The sequence below is a fragment of the Bos grunniens genome, chromosome 8, assembly GCF_055505025.1.
Source record: "Bos grunniens cultivar Pamir isolate PY7600 chromosome 8, Bosgru_T2T1.0, whole genome shotgun sequence".
NCBI lineage: Eukaryota > Metazoa > Chordata > Mammalia > Artiodactyla > Bovidae > Bos > Bos grunniens.
Window position 1 is genome coordinate 51,042,193 of NC_141172.1, and position 17,987 is coordinate 51,060,179.

Consider the following 17,987-nt stretch of genomic DNA (forward strand, 5'->3'; position numbering starts at 1 on the left):
CTCATGTCTCCTCAAGGGTAGATTTTTGGCATCCACAGAAAAGTCTCCAGTGCTGCTGTTCTTTGCTCCACATCTTGAAGGTACTGGAAAAAATAAAGGGATGTGATGCTCCCTTATTTACTGCATCTGGGTGAGGTAGAAAGTTCGTGATTCCTGTCACAGAATACGTTCAACATACGGGCTTCGCAGGAGGCACTAGTGGTAAAGAACCCACCTGCCAATGCAGGAACGTAAAAGACACAGGTTCAATCCCTGGGTGGGGAAGATCCTCTGGAGGAGGGCATGGCAACCCACTCCAGTATTCTTGTTTGGAGAATCCCATGGACAGAGGAGCCTGGTGGGGCTGCGGTCCATAGGGTGACAAATAGTCAGACATGACTGAGGCAGCTTAGCGCATACACACACATATATCTACTGTGGACCAAAAATATACCAGGCACCACATGGGGCTGATGGAGATCAAGTCAAATAACGTGCAATTTCTTTGGGAAACTGTATGTTCCTCAAAAACTGTCTTATTCCACTTTGTATCCTTAATGCACAACAGAGTTCTAAAACGCAGTAATTGCTCTATAAATATTTGTGGAGGTCCTCTGTGCTCACAGAAGTTGTTGTCTTTAGTGAACAATACTAGACACTCTGCATATAATCTATAAAAGAGTTTTCAGTGTCCTTAAAGTTACAATGTTATCTTTGGCCAGAGGAGAAAATAACCACTTTACAACAATAATTAGCATTTATCAAGTAAACACTTTTTAAGGTACTGTGGGAACCACTACTCAGGGATCAACTTGTTTAATCCTTTTGTCATAATAACCTGATGAGGTAAGTGCTTTTGTTATCCTTATTTTACGGGTAAGACTCTAAACCAAAAAAAAGGTAAAATAACTTGCCCAAGTTTGAATAGAAACTGGCTCCACAGGCCTTGTTTCTAATCTCCAAAACTGCAGCTGCCTAATCCTTCCAGAACCAAGCACAAGAAGAGCAAATTAAAACAGGGGCTTTGGAATGTCTTTTGACTATGATCCACAATTAAAAAAAATTTTTTATACCAATACCTGTATAAAACTGAAGCAAAAGTTTCAAGAAAAGATACTTACACAAATTACATTTTTCCCATCATATTCTAATTTTTTTTTTGAAGCTTACTACCATCAATTAATTTGATTTCACAATGCATAGCTTTAAAAACCCTGGGTGAGGGAAAAGAATTCAAGATTACCTGGCTAACTGAGCTTGCTGTACTTAAAATGGATTCTCTGAAATTTCTCTATTGGGAAATATATCCAAATATACTGCAATGTTTGTCATGCATCCAAGCCCCTTTTAGGCCCCGTGGAGCCTGAGCCTGAGGAAGGAAGGAAATCCTTCCTCTGCTCATCTTCTGTGTTACATCAGTGCTCCAGGCTGCCATCTTGGGTAGAGTCTCATTTAGATTTGGTTCCAACCGACAAAGGTCCATATAGTCAGAGCTATGGTTTTTCCAGTAGTCATGGACAGATGTGAGAGCTGGACCATAAAGAAGGCTGAGTTATGAAGAACCGATGCTTTTGAATTGTGGTGCTGGAGAAGATTCTTGAGAGTCTGTTGGACAGCAAGGAGGTCAAACCAGTCAATCCTCAAGGGAATCAACCCTGAATATTCACTGGAAGGACTAATGCTGAAGCTGAAGCTCCAATACTTTGGCTGCCTGAGGTCAAGAGCCAACTCACTGGAAAAGAGTGGGCTGGGAAAGACTGAGGGAAGGAGGAGAAAAGGGCAACAGAGGATGAGGTGGTTGGATGGCACCACCGACTCAATGGATATGAGCTTGAGTAAGCTCTGGGAGATAGTGAAGGACAGGGAAGCCTGGCGTGCTGCGGTCCCTGGGATCACAGAGTCGGACATGACTGAGCAACTGAACACAAAAACCAGCCACATCTGCATTTCTGGTCCATGGGAAGCAGGCACCTTTGCCCCTTACCCTCTCCCCTCCATTGAGGAAGAAAGTGCCCCCTTCTCTCTGCCCTGTTGGCTAAGGCCAATCCAGCTACAGCTTCTCATACATACAATTTTTATGTCCCACTTCCTAACTGAGGGCCCACAGGCTCTCCATTGGATACACTTGAAGGGGCTACAGACAGAGTACACTGCTATTTATCTCCAAAGGAACATTCCCTCTTCCCCTCTTCAACTCCACTCCCCCGTAAGTAGAAGACGGGTGGTGGGCAGAACAGTTTCACATTCTTTTAGCATGGCCTAGATTTCCTAGGATTTAGTATTGAAATATGGGAGATTTAGCATCATCTATTACAGAGATTTTCTGCTTGGCAAGCTCTTCTAAAAGCAAGATGAAAAGAAAGGCTTCATATTCACATCATTTTACAGATGGATGGGCTATGGGTAAGTGGAGGGAAAGGAAGAGAATTATCAGAGGCTTGGCGTCTGGGATAAGCAGAGTCTGGGGATTACTAGGGAACATGAGCTTGCCATGGAGGGTCCATATGTGATGGAATGAAGACTTATGTGTTTGTGAACTTTCTGCCTTTTTACTACCTCAACTAAAAGGTTGATCTCAGCATTGCTAGTTCTATCCTGTGTCTAAAACACTCCAGCTAGTAGAGGAAAGAGACAAGCAAAGACTAAGCTGCCATGTCGTGCAAAAACTCAAACTCACAGGGAGCTCAGCTCAGTGCTCTGTGACGACTTACAGGAGTGGGATGGGAGTGGAGGTGGGAGGGAGGCTCAAGAGGGAGGGGATAGATATATACATATAGCTGATTCAGGGGCTTCCCCAATAGCTCAGCAGTAAAGAATCTGCCAGCAATGCAGTAGACCCAGGAGATGCAGGTTGGATGCCTGAGTTGGGAAGATACCATGGAGGAGGAAATGGCAACCTACTCCAGGATTATTGCCTGAAAAACCCCATGGACAAAGGAGCCTGGTGGGCTCCAAACAGTCACAGAGAGTCAGATAGAACTGAATGACTAAGTATGAGCATGGTAGTTGATTCATGATGTGGTACCGCAGAAACTGACATAACATTGTAAGGCAATTGTACTCCAATTTAAAAAATAACTTTTTAAAAATAAAGCTGCTAACGGATGGGCCTGGGGATTGTGCTCACCTACCACTCCACCATCCATCGCTCCCAGACTCCCATATACTCAACTCCTCCAGGACTGGGAGGCTAAGCCTGAGTCTACTAAGACTTATTCCCACCTGTAATGGGTGATGACCTGGGTTCCACACTCAGCTCTGAAATCTTCTGCCAACGCAGTTCAAGTGGGTGTGAGTTTACTTTTGACTTCCAATTTCTTCATCTGAAGTGTAGTTACAGTAACACCTAGCAGGATGCCTCAGACTTCTTGTGAGGAACAATGAAGTGATGTGAGTTAAGATACATCGAAACTCCTGGGGGTACAATCACTGTAGTTTACCACTGGGCAATAGATGAGATGGAGAGAACGTAACCACTCCCATCTGAATCTCTACAGAGGAACGTGGGGACCTTACTCTTCTTTTGAATGTTCAGTGTGTGCTTAGTTATCTATGCTTGACTTTTAAAAGTATATTCTTACAAAGAACATGATCTCCTTCGTGTAGTTAAATTGTTGCAGTGATATTTCACATTAGCCATACCTTTGCAAGACTGTTTGAAAAAAAATGAAGAAAATAAACTTTCAAAAGGGGCAGAGAATCCAAGATAACACTTCCTTCTATCTTCTAAAACTTCAAAAAAGTATTCAAACCAAAGCAATAGGAAACAACAGAGAATAGGCCTAGCTGGTTAGACGAAGAGCTAGGGGGAAATCCTGTTTTTGGAATATGGTGGAAATCTCAGAGTATTAGTATTACATTTTGTCAGATTCAGGAGATAGATGTGAGGAAAAAAAAAAAAAAAACACCACTTCATTTGACAGACATACTGTCATGGATGGGAAGCCTTTAATTCATTTGAAATATAAGCAAATCTGTAAGCAAAACAACTCCCTGGACAATGGTAGAAAATATTTTGAAGCTCAAAGAGGCCTAAAAGAGACCTGAGATTAACCTGGAATTCCCATGTGTGACTCCTAGTTAGAAGCAGGTATTTTGTTTACATGGAACCAAGGCAGAACCTACACCAGGGAATCCTCTCGAAGCCCCAGAAGGAGTGACTCACCTAGGATTTATATCCATCTGCTTCCAGAAAAGTGCTTGCAGTGCTGTCTTTTACACAAATGAAATTGTTGACATGGAAATCGAGGACGTGAACCCTGAGGGAGAAGGGTGTGAGTAGGTTAATCCATCCAAGCAGAAGTTAACTATTTCTTAGCAATGGAGGCCTTTAATCAACCGTAGTTTCCACCAGACAGTTGAGAGTGCTGCCTTAAAATAAGGAGAGCAGAAAGGGGCAGAGGTCCCCTGGCTTGCCCATTGCCCAGGGTACTTCCACTAGGCTCTGCAGCTCTTTGGAGAACATTTTGAAAATTAGGGTTCTAGACAATTATAGGTACTGTGATTGAACACTAGCCCTGGGCTAGCAGCCTGCAAATCAGGATAAAAAGGGAGATACTGTGGATCACTTTTCCTTCTTTCAATAAAACAAAAGTTTTCATCAGTATCTCTGAAACATTCTAATTTAATATAAAGAATGCTGTTCAGAGTGGCTGAAGGAGAGGATGGATGGCATATACTAAGATCATTTCCTTCAGAATTAGATAACAGTAGTGGATATTTGTCTTTTTTTTTTTTTAATGCCCAGTATCAGAAGCTTCCCAGGTGGCGCTGCTGGTAAAGAACCTGCCTGCCAAAGCAGGAGATGCAGGTTCAATCCCTGGGTTGGGAAGATTCCTGGAGAAGGGCAAGGCAACCCACTCCAGTATTCTTGCCTGGAGAATTCCATGGACAGAGGAGCCTGACAAGCTACAGTCCACGGGGTTGCAAAGAGTTGGACATGACTGAGCACACACAGGCACAGCATCAGAACCCCTTCTGATAAATATATATATATATGATAAATATATTAGGGAATTTATTTCCCACTGTGTGAGGCTTGCTAGCAAAGTTCCTCAGAGAAGCTGAAATAGCCAGTACTGTTTTCCAGCCCGTTTTGCAGCTAACACACGGGCACGCGGCCGAAGCTCGGCCTATCTGATCCTAACATATAACCATTGGTTTCTAGGGCAACAGAGCCAGGTAGCAGTGTGGAGGGCATGGGTCTGCTGGCGTTTGATGGGAAGTTGTGACCTCCCTACTCAGCAGCAGTGGCACTGCCCTCAGTGAACGAGCTCTTTGTGGTCATTCTGGCCCTGCTTTGAGGTTACCTTTGCTCAGAGGTCCCCTTTTCCCACCCAGTTTCCAGCTTTCCCATCTGTTCCCTGAACTACCCATCATCCTTCCAATAAATTCCTTTCCAGCCTAAATCAGCCAGAATCCATTTGCTACTTACAAACAGATTCCCAGCTGAGATGGTAACTGTGAGGCTGTCTGCTATGGGAAATATAAAAGATGGAACAGTGCTGTGCTTAGTTGCTCACTTGTGTCCAACTCTTTGTGACCCCATGGACTGTGGCTCGCCAGGCTCTTCTGTCCTTGGGGATTCTCCAGGTAAGAATGCTGGAGTATTCTTGCCTGCAGGGGATTGCCATGCAAGGGATCTTCCCAACCCAGGTCTTTAGCAATACAGGAGAATTCTTTACCCTCTAAGCCACCAGGGCCTGTTCAAACTCAACCTCTGCTATCCCAGAGTAGAGAGTCTGTGGCCAAAATGCAGAGAGACACAAAAGAATTAAATTAGGTTTGCATTACCAAACAACTTAGGTTTTAGAAATTTAAAGATAAGTTTTCTGGGACTTCCCGATGGTCCAGTGGTTAAGATCCCACACTTCCACTGCAAATGTCGCTGGTCAGGGAACCAAGATCCTGCAAGCCATGTGGCCAAAAAATTTTTTGGGTCCTTTTGACCTCTGTATCCGCCTTTTGGCCATGCTTGCTGACTTTACAACCTAACTTCTTCCTAAGATGAGGCTCCACTCTGCACAGCAATGGTAAGCACACAAGACTCTTAAATGTACAGGGACTAGCAACAACCCCTTTCCTGCACACCCCTCGGCAGCTATGCCCTCCCTATTGTCCAGAGTAACTAGTACTGGTTTGGAGCATTAACCTTAATAACTTCTATTAAGACTAATACCCTAGGGGTCATTTCATGTGTGCGTGTGTGCTTGCTTAGTCGCTCAGTCATCTCTGACTCCTTGCAACCCCATAGACTGTAGCCCACCAGGTTCCTCTGTCCCTGCGATTCTCCAGGCATCAATACTGGAGAGGGTAGCCATTCCCTTCTCCAGGGGATCTTCCTGACCCTGGGATCAAACACTGGCCTCCTGCATTGCAGGTGGATTCTTTACAGTCTGAGCCACCAGGGAAGCCCTGGGGCATTTCATACCTAGTTCCAAACAGAAATGTTACAGATGATGCCTTTGTATCTTCTTTGCTCTCAATTCAACTGCTCACACCTGTTTCCATTAGAGATAGAGAAAAGAGAAGAAGAGAAGGGGGAAGACAGAGGCGGGAGAGGAGGAGAGCCTGAACAAGAGGTAGAGGAAGAAGGGGAGAGGGGAGGGAAGAGGTCATCTACTTTGTTTCACATCAGGGTTTCTGGCTTAGTTTGTTCAGGCTACTCTGCAAAATATCATAGACGGGATGACTCAGGGACAACAGAAATTTATTTCTCACAGTTCTGAAGTCTGGAAGTCTGAGATCATAGAGCCAGTATGGTCCAGTCCTCCTGTGAGACCCTCTTCCAGTTTGCAGACTGTCCACTTCTCATTATATCCTCACATAGTGGAAAGACAGTGAGAGAGCTCACTGGGGTCTTTTTTCCTTTTTTTAGGGGGGGGCGGTTGCAATGGGTCTTCCTTATTGCATGTGGGCTTTCTCTGTGACGAATAGGGGCTACTCTGCAATTGCAGTGTGGAGGCTTCTCTTTGCAGTGGCTTCTCTTGTTGCAGAGCATGGATCAGCTCAAGAGCACAAGCTCAATAGCTGAGGCAATGTGAAATCTTCCCAGACCACGGATTTACGTTAATCTGTGTTCTTATTTGCCAGTATAATTTAACTACAGTGATATGCAGTTTTTGATCTAAAAAATAACATTTTGCATCACAATCCACCAAACATACACACATATATAATATATAGACATATATAAAACTGAAACAAAAGTTTTGCCAAAAACATCTACCCTGCATATTAATTTTTTGAGGCCCCTCCCTGTTTTTTAAGCAGTAGTTGGATACGACTGAGCGATTTCACTTTCACTTTTTACTTTCATGCATTGGAGAAGGAAATGGCAACCCACTCCAGTGTTCTTGCCTGGAGAATCCCAGGGACGGGGGAGCCTGATGGGCTGCCGTCTATGGGGTCGCACAGAGTCGGACATGACTGAAATGACTTAGCACTTAGCATAGGTTTACAACAAAATTGACAGGAAGGAACAGAAATTCCCCATATACTCCCTTCCCTCACATGCGTAGCCATTATCAACAGAGTGGTACTTTTTTTTTTAAACTGAGGATGAACTGCATTAACACATCAAAGCTTAGGTCATTGATCTTTCTTTTCTTTGTACTTAAAGCTGTAATATTTTGATAGCATTAGTTACATCCTATAAACTTTTGTACGTTGCATACCATCATTCAACATAGCTCTCCACTGTTATTTTTAAAATACTGATTTTTCTCCATTATGTTGTGTTGTGTTCATTCACCAATCCTTAGAAATGTTGAGATGTTTTATATATCTTGTACAACAGCTGCAGCTGAGGTCATCACCTGACAATTTTGATAATACAGTCACTTCCCAAGACCCATCAAGTTTCTGCACAGCCTGAACAGATGCGAACCTCTCGCCTGCGCTGGGTTTTTCACTGCGGCACGCAGGCTTCTCCAGGGGCAGTATGCACACCCGGTAGTTGTGGCACTTGAGCTTAGTTGCAGTACGTGGGATCTTGGTTCACTGACCAAGGATCAGACCTGGGCCCCCTGCATGGGGATCACAGATCTTATTCACTGGACCACCAAGAAGTCCTCAGAAGATAGGAGACTTTATCTTGAATCTTTCTGTATTTTTAATGATGGCACTTTGCAATTTCCTAAGATATAGCAGATGTGGTTTACTATTCCAACTTCTACTTGGCCCTTGTTATGGTCAGGGCATCAAAATGGGGATTCTTTCAGTGGTCAGGTATGTATGTCTATCCCAAAATCATACTCAGGAACAGGGGAGGTAAGCAGACTGTAGGTCCAAGGGCTGAGTTACTTGTGACACAAGCTTGGGCTCAACCTCCATGTATGACTTGACCCAAAAGGAAGCCAACTTCAAAGAAATGTTAAGTCCCAGCCACATCACAAAGAGCACGAGAGGTGAATTTGGAGTGTACATACAATATATGAGAGCAGTCAGACTCAGATCTCATAGCTCAGTATCTATGCTGTACTTAAGCTGTCTGCTGAGCTTTAAATTTCAATTATTTTTTCATCAATATAAATTGTTTTGACAATTCTTAAATCTGCCTGGTTTTTAATAGAACTTTATTTCCCCATTTTTGACACTCTTCTTTAACAATGATTTCAAGTTCAGTATCTGATAATCCCTATATCCATCATCTTTGTAGAGCTTATTTTGTAACTTTGTTTTTGCAAACTCTTGCTTATGATGGCATCTCTTTCTACAAGGTAGATTTCTTTCCTAGTTCAGTCCCTGAAGGTCAGATTGCTTCTCCTCTACCAGCCCCTGTCCATTTTCCAAGGAAGAGAACAGGAAAAGGCTAGCACTTTCACCAGGGAAAGCGGAGCTGTCCTCATAAATTCCAAGTAGACTACTGCTTACATCTCCCTGATCAGAACCACGTAAACAGCCCTAACTGCAAGCCTTTAAGCCTCCATAATTGACAGCACTGGTGATGAAGTGTTCAAAGAGCATCTGTGAATTTCTGCATATAGTAGAGATAGGCAAGAGTCCCAATTCACTGCTGTGGGGTTGATGGCAAGTCATGAGGGTTACAGAACTGTTCTGAAGCAGAAGATATGGAAAGATACTCAGACCTACTTGAGTGCGTGTATGTTCAGTCGTGTCAGACTTTCCAACCCCACAGACTGTAGCCCACCAGGCTCCTCTGTCCATGGGATTTTCTAGGCAAGAATACTGGAGTGGGTTGCCATTTCCTCTTCCAGGGGATTTCTCCAACCCAGGATCGAACTCATGTCTCCTGCACTGCAGGTAGATCCTTTACTGCTGAGCCATCAGGGAAGCATCCAGACCTACTTACAGGGCCCCTTAAAGGCAAGGCCTCTGGTTGTAGAACCACTGCTGCTCACCAGGTTCTCCCTGTAACTGTTGCCTGTAACTCACTATTCAGGGCTTCTAACCACCTTACAGTAACCAATAACCATCAACCAACAAATCAGGAATTCACACAGACAAACCAAAAGATTCAAACTGACACAGAGAAAAAGAAGACACATCACTTGGTCAAGATTTATTTCAAGGCCTGAAAACATTGACTAATCGAAAAAGGCCCTACTGCAATTTCTTATAATGTATAAATACTTAATATAAAACTTAAAAAAAATGTAGACACTATTAACTAACTTCTAAACCACACACTATATGATTTTCAAAAGCTAGTTATTTAACAAGACGTAAGGTGACAATATCAAACAATTTTTACACTTAATGAAGACATAACCAGCAGCAAGCTATTCAAACACAAATGTTTTTACACTTTCCATGTTGTTTTTAACTGTGTTTCAAAGAGCCACTGATAATTGAGGCTTCTTTCAAGTATAGGATTCCTAACATTAAATTACATCTCCTAAGTATTTCTATAGAGAAATGAAAAAGACACAGACTACATTGTTTGCCATAAATTCATACATTAAAATGAAAAACAACCCAACTGCTTTTATGCATGCTTCCCCCTTCTCCAACATTAGCTTTAGATGTTTCTGTAAATATTATATAAACAGCTTTGTTCCAATCAGTTCTCTCATTTATACAGATTAGGAGAAAATGATTTTATGATGAGTTATCTTTAAAATTACCATTTAGATACTCTGCCCCCAATCCCCTCCCCAAATTTGGTGTTATAGTGGACAATATTACAATGTGCTACAAAAACCAAAACAATCTGTAGTCTCAATTTCCTAAATATCCCAAATATCTGTTTTTGTTCTGCCGATATAAACAGAAGTCTTAAGTGGCTAAGAATCATTTCCTAGTAGTCAGCAAGAGGAAGAAATGCATAGCATGAATATTATTTAACTGAAACTTTATTATTTATGCCTTCCTCCCAACCACAAGCACTCTTTAGCCCTAAATTACATTGTGTGCACACAACTACAACAGTTTGTATTTGCTCAGGAACATAAAATCACATTAAAAATAAGTAACTTTCTACTTCACAGTTCAGTTGGCTCTTAAATTAAGTTTTTTTCTCTGGCAGGGGCGGAAATAAGTATCTTACGTTAGGAAACTGATATATATAAATGAACAGCTGTGTGTTCATTTAAACTTTGAGAAAACCTAAAGATGAAGTTTTGGGGTGTTTTTTTCTTAAATACAAGAGATATGCAGCTTCACCACTGTTCATATAGTGAAGGGGTGGAATGGCAGATACAGATGCAGATGAAACTCTACATTTTGTAAATGGAAAAACTGATGTTGACCATTGTTTACAGGAAACAAAGGTTAAAGAAAAATGTTGAAGAATACCTACTCCTAAAAAGAGAGAAGTGCTATACAACACAAAAATGAGACCTAGAGATATGAAAAAGACCCATTTTACTGTTTTAAAAGAAAAACAAACAAATAAAAGGCAGGGAGTCTAGACCAATTAGAACTGAGGCAGCTGCAATGAAAAATGGAACACAGTACAATGATTTGAGGCCTTAAAGGAAATGACTAATTAAAATGAAATTTCACCAGTCTTCATGTCTTTAATAATACATAAATGCCCAAAATATAAAAAATATGAAGTCTGGATTTTCCCCTTAGGTTTATAATGAACTGTCAAACCTCTGCTTAATACAGTTACTTTTATAAGCTTTCTGATGAGCAGAGCATGCTATACAAGTACACGCATGCTAGAATTTTACCATGAGAATTACTGTTCTCATCTCAAACTAATGACCTGCCTGTTAACCATATTTATACATATTTCATTTCCATTATAAGATACTTAAGACCTTTCTAGTGGTATATTTTAATCAACATATTACATAAAAATCTTGATTTTTTTAAAATAAACTTTTTTAGTACTGTGACATGATGGGTTTAATTGAACAGTTGGAACATAATATGGTAATTACATTGCACTATTTAAATTAATTCACAGCTGTAGGAAAATGTTTTTTAAAATATAACCAAGATGAGACTGCAGAGTTATGAGCAGTAAAATATTAGAAAACAGTGAATGAATAAATAAGATGATTTTTCCATCAGTGGCCATTCATTATCTTGCTTTTAGGAACCTGGAAGAATTTGTCTTCTTTGAGTTTCAAATGTTCTGGTAAATCTAGTCGTTTCTTAGCTTCTTCGATATCACCTTGAATTGCTGAAATAAGTGCCTCTGCGGAGAGAATATACCAGGTAAAGATAATGAAAAACTGCTGCTGTGCTTTTTATTACTTCTTTGTTCAGCTTCTCCTTAAATCTCAGAAGCTGGCAGTATCCCTGGCACAGGGTAGGTGCCCAGTAATGTTTGTTTCATCCTTTCTTCTAGACTTAAGTAAAAGTCAATGGTACATAAAGGATGTCCCTAATCGTCTTGCAATTACTTAGAGAAAGGCATTAGCAAAAAGGTACAAGTCACATACTAAATGAAACAAACACTATCAGTTCTCTTCAATATTTACACTTGTAAAAGAAACTCTACATTAGAATTAAAACTATCACACTACAATAAGATACTCAGCACCAATTAGTTTAAATGTTCTGATTTACTGTTTCTTACACTTCAAGTACTGCTAAGCACCCATTATTCACAATATTAATTCTTACTTGTTCTTAAAATACAAAAGGAAATATATTTCACTAACTTCATACTGTTGGAGAGAGAGAGAGTCAGTTTGAATCTAGGCTGCATCACTTACTGTTACCCCAGGCAAACTACTTAACCTTTCTAACAATTTCCTCACCTGCAAAATAAACTAAATAATACTTCATGCGGTCGTTGTGGGGATAAAGTGAGTTGATTCATGTAAGGCTCTTAAAACAAGGCCTGGCATATTACATGCTCAAATACAATCTGTCCTGCCGTGATTATTATTAGGAGAAGCAGTAAAAGGGGCTGCAGCAATATCTAAGAAGATCTAAAAAAGAACTTACCTAAAGAATCAAAGTTCTTTTCTGGTCTGAGGTAGCCAACAATGGCCACTTTGAGGATTTCCCCATAGAAGTCCTCTTTGAAAGTATGCATGATATGAGTTTCCTACAGTTAAAAGATGTTAAAATTGAATGTATCTTTATTTTTACGGTGGGGTCACTGAAACAATCAACCTTCCTTAAATTTTTAAAGACAGGTTAAAATATACATGCAGTTTTTTCTAAACTCTTCCATTGCTCCTGTTCTTGACCCTGACCTTACAGGTAAACACTATAACTGAGTAAGGTAGATGCTATCTCACAAATCCGGTGTGATTTGCTGTTTTTAGAAAAAGTTAACACGCAACAAAGTAAGACTCTTAAGGCAAAAAAACTGAGCAAATACATCAAAGAGGTAATGAACAAAGAAACTCTTTCTCAAAAGACACCATTCCATTAATGAAATTAAAAAAAAAAAAGCAACACAGTAGACATTTGTCATACATAGTTCCAACAAAAGAACTGGATCCAGAATATATTAAGAACTTTCAGTCAGTAAGACAGACAATCCCATTTTTTAAAAAAGGAGTAAAGACTTCAACAGGTACATCATGTACATCTGTTATCAGCAAAGAAAAGGAAAAAGAAAAAATCTAAAATGAATCTCCTACCAATGGAAAACTAAGTTTCTCCTAACTGCAGAAGGCACTCCTTAACTGACTCTGTAATAACAGTTCTGTTATCTGAGTAGCTAAATAAGAAAAATTAGTCATGGGATAGCCTCCCCTTCCTTTCATTTCCTCCCTCACTCCACAGAAAAATATTTTGTATTCTTTCATCAATTCTTTTCTTTATCTATGCCAACACACCCTTAATCCTGAAAAATAAGAGGACCATTGAGCATAACGTTAAGTAGTCCTGGACCACTTCTGCTGCTTACGCCAGTACTTTTTCAGCTAGCTTTCCAACTGTGACAGATTTCTATAAACCCTTCAAAGAGAAATTTAGATGACCAAAAGATTCAGCCATATCTAGAAGATTATGCACTAAAGCTGTGTAAATTTGATGATAAGAACAGGAGAATATGTATAACCTCAAAGGGGGCTGAAAGATGAGAAAAAGCATCATTCTGCAATTTTATCAGAAAGCACCATTCATAGAGTGAGCAGTTCCACCTTAACAGGGTGCGTGCATGCTCAGTCGCTGAAGTCATGTCCGACTCTTTGCGACCCCATGGACTATAGCCTGCCATTCTCCTCTGTCCAAGGGATTATCCAGGCAAGAATACTGGAGTGGGTTGCCATTTCCTTCTCCAGGGAATCTTCCCAACTCAGGGATTGAACCTGGGTCTCCTGCATTGCAGGCAGATTCTTTACCACTGTGCCTCCTGGGAAGCCCTAACAGAGTGAGCAATAATTAAAGGGTAAATGACCTACATTAACTGTGGCAAACTCAACTTTATTTCACTTTTATTTCTAATAAAGGTAAATAGACAGGCAGTTATAAAATTTAATTATTGTAGTTTGGTTTGTGATTCCACTTTCTATTTTCTCTGTAATTTATAAAATTAATCTATGTTATTGGGTACACAATGACATAATCTGTGAGTTTTGGTATACTACCAATTTGGTATAAATTCAAAATGGATTTTTATAACTTTAGGATGTTAAATGCAGTCCCCATGGTATACACAAAGAAAATATCTATAGAAAATACACAGAAGGAAATAAGAAGGGATCAACACGTGTTACTACAAAAAAAAATCAGCTAAAACAAGGCCGTAATCGAAGAACCAATGGACAAAAAAGCTGGAAGGCATATTAAAAAAAACAAGTAAAATAGCAAAAGTCCCTCCTTACTAGTAATTATTTGAAATGTAAATGGATTAAACTCTCCAACCAAAAGTCAGAGATTAGCAGCCTAGTTAAAAATATACAAAATCCAACTATACCTTATAAGAGACTCACTTTGGATCCAAAGACACAAACAGCTTGAAAGTGAAAGGATGGAAAAGTTATTCCATTCAAATAGTAACTAAATACTTCACTTTTAAACCCTTCAGATACACTGCCAAAATTCTAGAATCTGGATTACTGTTGTGATCACCACTGATGAGTTCTACCTGTGTATTATTCCAAATCATCATCTCATCCTCATTTATGGAGTGAAATACAATTCTTACCATGGATTTTTTAGTATTCTTGTAGTATGGGTTCCATCCTATGCTCACCACCATCTTATGGACATCTCCATTTCCAACACTGGCCCAACCATAATAAATGCCAGTAGATATATCAGCTGGAAGATTATCTACTACTTGTTCAGGAAAGTTAGCTAAACAATAGAAGAAAATATGCTGTTTAGAGTTTCATATTCAATATTTATAAGTCACATGAAAGCCTAGTCTAAATCATCAAACAAGATTCCTAGGACTCTAAGACTATTAATACCATCATTTCATACTCTGGCTAGGATTTCTTTCTCTTCTTCATACCAACTGGTTAGGAAAAAAGTACCATATTATAAGTGTATAAGGTACCAGGTTATATAAGTGTATCAAAAAATGTAAAGTCTCACAGTAGGAGAAGAAAACAAATACAGGAACAGCTGGATTTTTAGCCCTGGTCTTTCTTAAAGAGGCTCAGAATCTCTTGAGAAGATTCTTATTTTTTGAAATACACATGCCTAGGCCCCAAGCTCAAAGACTACTTTAACAGGCCTAAAGGCAGCCCGGGAATGTACTTTTAAGGATGATTAAGCATACCTTCAGGTCCTAACTACGAAAACTAAGGTAGAAAGATCAAAATGATACCTGGTTCTCATTCAAGTGCCTGTGTCGTCATTTGGACACAATTTACTAACGTATTTAAAGAAAGAAAACCATATTGCTGGCTTAAGAATTTAGCCTATCTGGCCCACATTACATTTTCTAAAGGGGAAAACAGGCGCCACGCCTGGCGGCTTGATCACAGCTGGACTGGGAGGCGGGAAAGGGGGATCCTGAAACTCAGCTTCAGCTTTCTGAGGTCACCACACCACAAGCCGGGTGAGCTCTGAGCCACGAGCAAGGACGCGCTCCATCAGCCCGACCAAAGGTCTTCTGCCTCAACAAAGGGGTACCTGGGTGGAGGAAAGTGTCATCCCTGCCCGTAGTCCCACGACCCAGCTTGGAGCTCCCCCGGCTGATGTCCCAGCTCCGCTCCCAGGTGACCCAGCCAAGGGCGGGTCGGGGACTCCGCGCTCTCCCGCGCTCACCTGTAGGGATGCCCAACTGCTTGGAGCCGCGGCCGAAGCCCCGCACCACTTGGCCGCGGCAGAAGTATGGCAGCTGCCTCATGACGCCGTCCGCTTCAGGTTCGGGCTGCGGCCCCGACCGCGAGTCCGGCGGGGCCGCCGTGGAGGCGGTGCCCTGACCCCCGGACCAGCCGGGAGACACGTGAGGGAGCTCGGCCGGCCCGCCGGGCGGGCGAGCGGAAGGGTGCCCAACGGCCGAGCGGTGCGGACTACACGCCGCCGCGAGAGTCTCACGCCCGCTGACCCAACAGAAGGTACCGGACGACTCAGAGGCTGCGTCTGGGCTCCGGGAAGCCGGCGACTGCGGAAGTAAGTACGGGTGTGGGCGGGGAGCGCGGCAGAGGCGGGCCTGCGCCGGAGGCACCCCAGCTCACCGAGTGCCCCGGGCCTGCGCACACTGTTCCGGCAGAGCGCCCCTGCGCCCGTTCGGCTTCCGTAGCCCCGCCCCCAGCCGTAGATGGGGAATGGCTGCTTTGCCCTTCCTCGGGTGTATCCCTGGCGTTGGGATCTGAGGCAGAGACACGTTTTTTTCAGCCTCAGGGCTGTGAAAAGCACTATTCTCGGACACTCCTAAGTGTTTCTTCCCCCCTTTTCCTTTTCATTATGATTTGACGCCAAAGAGAAACTTTCTTTAGCGCTTTGACAACTGCTAGATTGCTCTTCATCAATCAGTCGCTCTTTAAACACTTTATAAACCTCAAAGATTTCAACTCGGAAATCACCTCTTCATTGGGGTTTTCACGACTACCTACCGGAAGTGATCCTCTTCTCTAGACCACTTGTCCACGATCTGAAGTTACCCTGGTGGCTCAGACGGTAAAGCGTCTGTCTACAATGAGGTTCCATCAGCATGGAGACCTGGGTTCCATCCCTGGGTGGGGAAAATAAGCTCGAGAAGGAAAAGGCAATCCACTTCAGTACTATTGCCTGGAATCTCATGGACAGAGGAGCCTGGTAGGCTACAGTCCATGGGGTCCCAAAGAGTCGGACACGACTGAGCGACTTCAATTCACTTCACTTCACTTCTTCAAGCTCCAGGGAGCGTGCCCTGATCTGTAAACCTGCAATCCCAGAGACTAGCGGAAGGTTACAGCGATGCAATTTTTTTGATAAGGACAGGGCTGTCTACCCACTCTCCCTCTTGATCTCCTGGTCTCTCTGAGGAACTTTAAAAGCTTGATAAAGACTTGATCTCTACCGAACTGCAATTTTCTGGGCCTTCAGACTCTTGGAACTATAAACATTACCTCTGGAAATCGTTTCTGGGTTGCTCACAAGACACATCCTCTTATTCTTGAGATAGAAGTTTTAATTGTTCTCTTACTTTTCTCTACAAACGTGTATGAAATTCTGTCCAAACTTTATATAGTCATCATTTTACTTTCAGTTCAGTTCAGTCGCTCAGTCGTGTCCGACTCTTTGCGACCCCATGAATCACAGCACGCCAGGCCTCCCTGTCCATCACCAACTCCCAGAGTTCACTCAGACTCACGTCCATCGAGTCAGTGATGCCATCCAGCCATCTCATCCTCTGTCATGCCCTTCTCCTCCTGCCCCCAATCCCTCCCAGCATCAGAGTCTTTTCCAATGAGTCAACTCTTCGCGTGAGGTGGCCAAAGTACTGGAGTTTCAGCTTTAGCATCATTCCTTCCAAAGAAATCCCAGGGCTGATCTCCTTCAGAATGGACTGGTTGGATCTCCTTGCAGTCCAAGGGACTCTCAAGAGTCTTCTCCAACACCAAAGTTCAAACTCATCAATTGTTCTGCGCTCAGCCTTCTTCACAGTCCAACTCTCACATCCATACATGACCACTGGAAAAACCATAGCCTTGACTAGACACCTTTGTTGACAAAGTAATGTCTCTGCTTTTGAATACGCTATCTAGGTTGGTCCTAACTTTCCTTCCAAGGAGTAAGGGTCTTTTAATTTCATGGCTGCAGTCACCATCTGCAGTGATTTTGGAGTCCCAAAAAATAAAATCTGACACTGTTTCCACTGTTTCCCCATCTATTACCCATGAAGTGATGGGACCGGATGCCATGATCTTCATTTTCTGAATGTTGAGCTTTAAGCCAACCTTTTCACTCCCCACTTTCACTTTGATCAAGAGGCTTTTTAGTTCCTCTTCACTTTCTGCGATAGGGTGGTGTCATCTGCATATCTGAGGTTATTGATATTTCTCCTGGCAATCTTGATTCCAACTTCTTCCAGTCCAGCGTTTCTCATCATGTACTCTGCATATAAGTTAAGTAAGCAGGGTGACAATATGCTTACCCTGTGTTCCAATTATCTTCTCCCTATATTGGTACTGAGAAATGGGTTATTGCCCGCCAAATCAGTAAACAAAGTATGTCACATCATTAGA

The 17,987-nt window shown here is 42.0% G+C and overlaps 1 protein-coding gene across 1 annotated transcript; it reads right to left on the reverse strand.

The window, feature by feature from the left end:
- Positions 1-11,272: 11,272 nt before the first annotated feature.
- Positions 11,273-15,902, reverse strand: RFK (riboflavin kinase). Its single transcript, XM_086415565.1, has 4 exons — positions 15,583-15,902; positions 14,510-14,661; positions 12,352-12,454; positions 11,273-11,593 (listed from the first exon to the last, which is right to left on the reverse strand). Exons 1-4 carry the CDS (start codon positions 15,662-15,664, stop codon positions 11,463-11,465), a joined length of 468 nt encoding a protein of 155 aa, XP_086271691.1. The 5' UTR covers positions 15,665-15,902; the 3' UTR covers positions 11,273-11,462.
- Between the last annotated feature and the right edge of the window lie 2,085 nt (positions 15,903-17,987).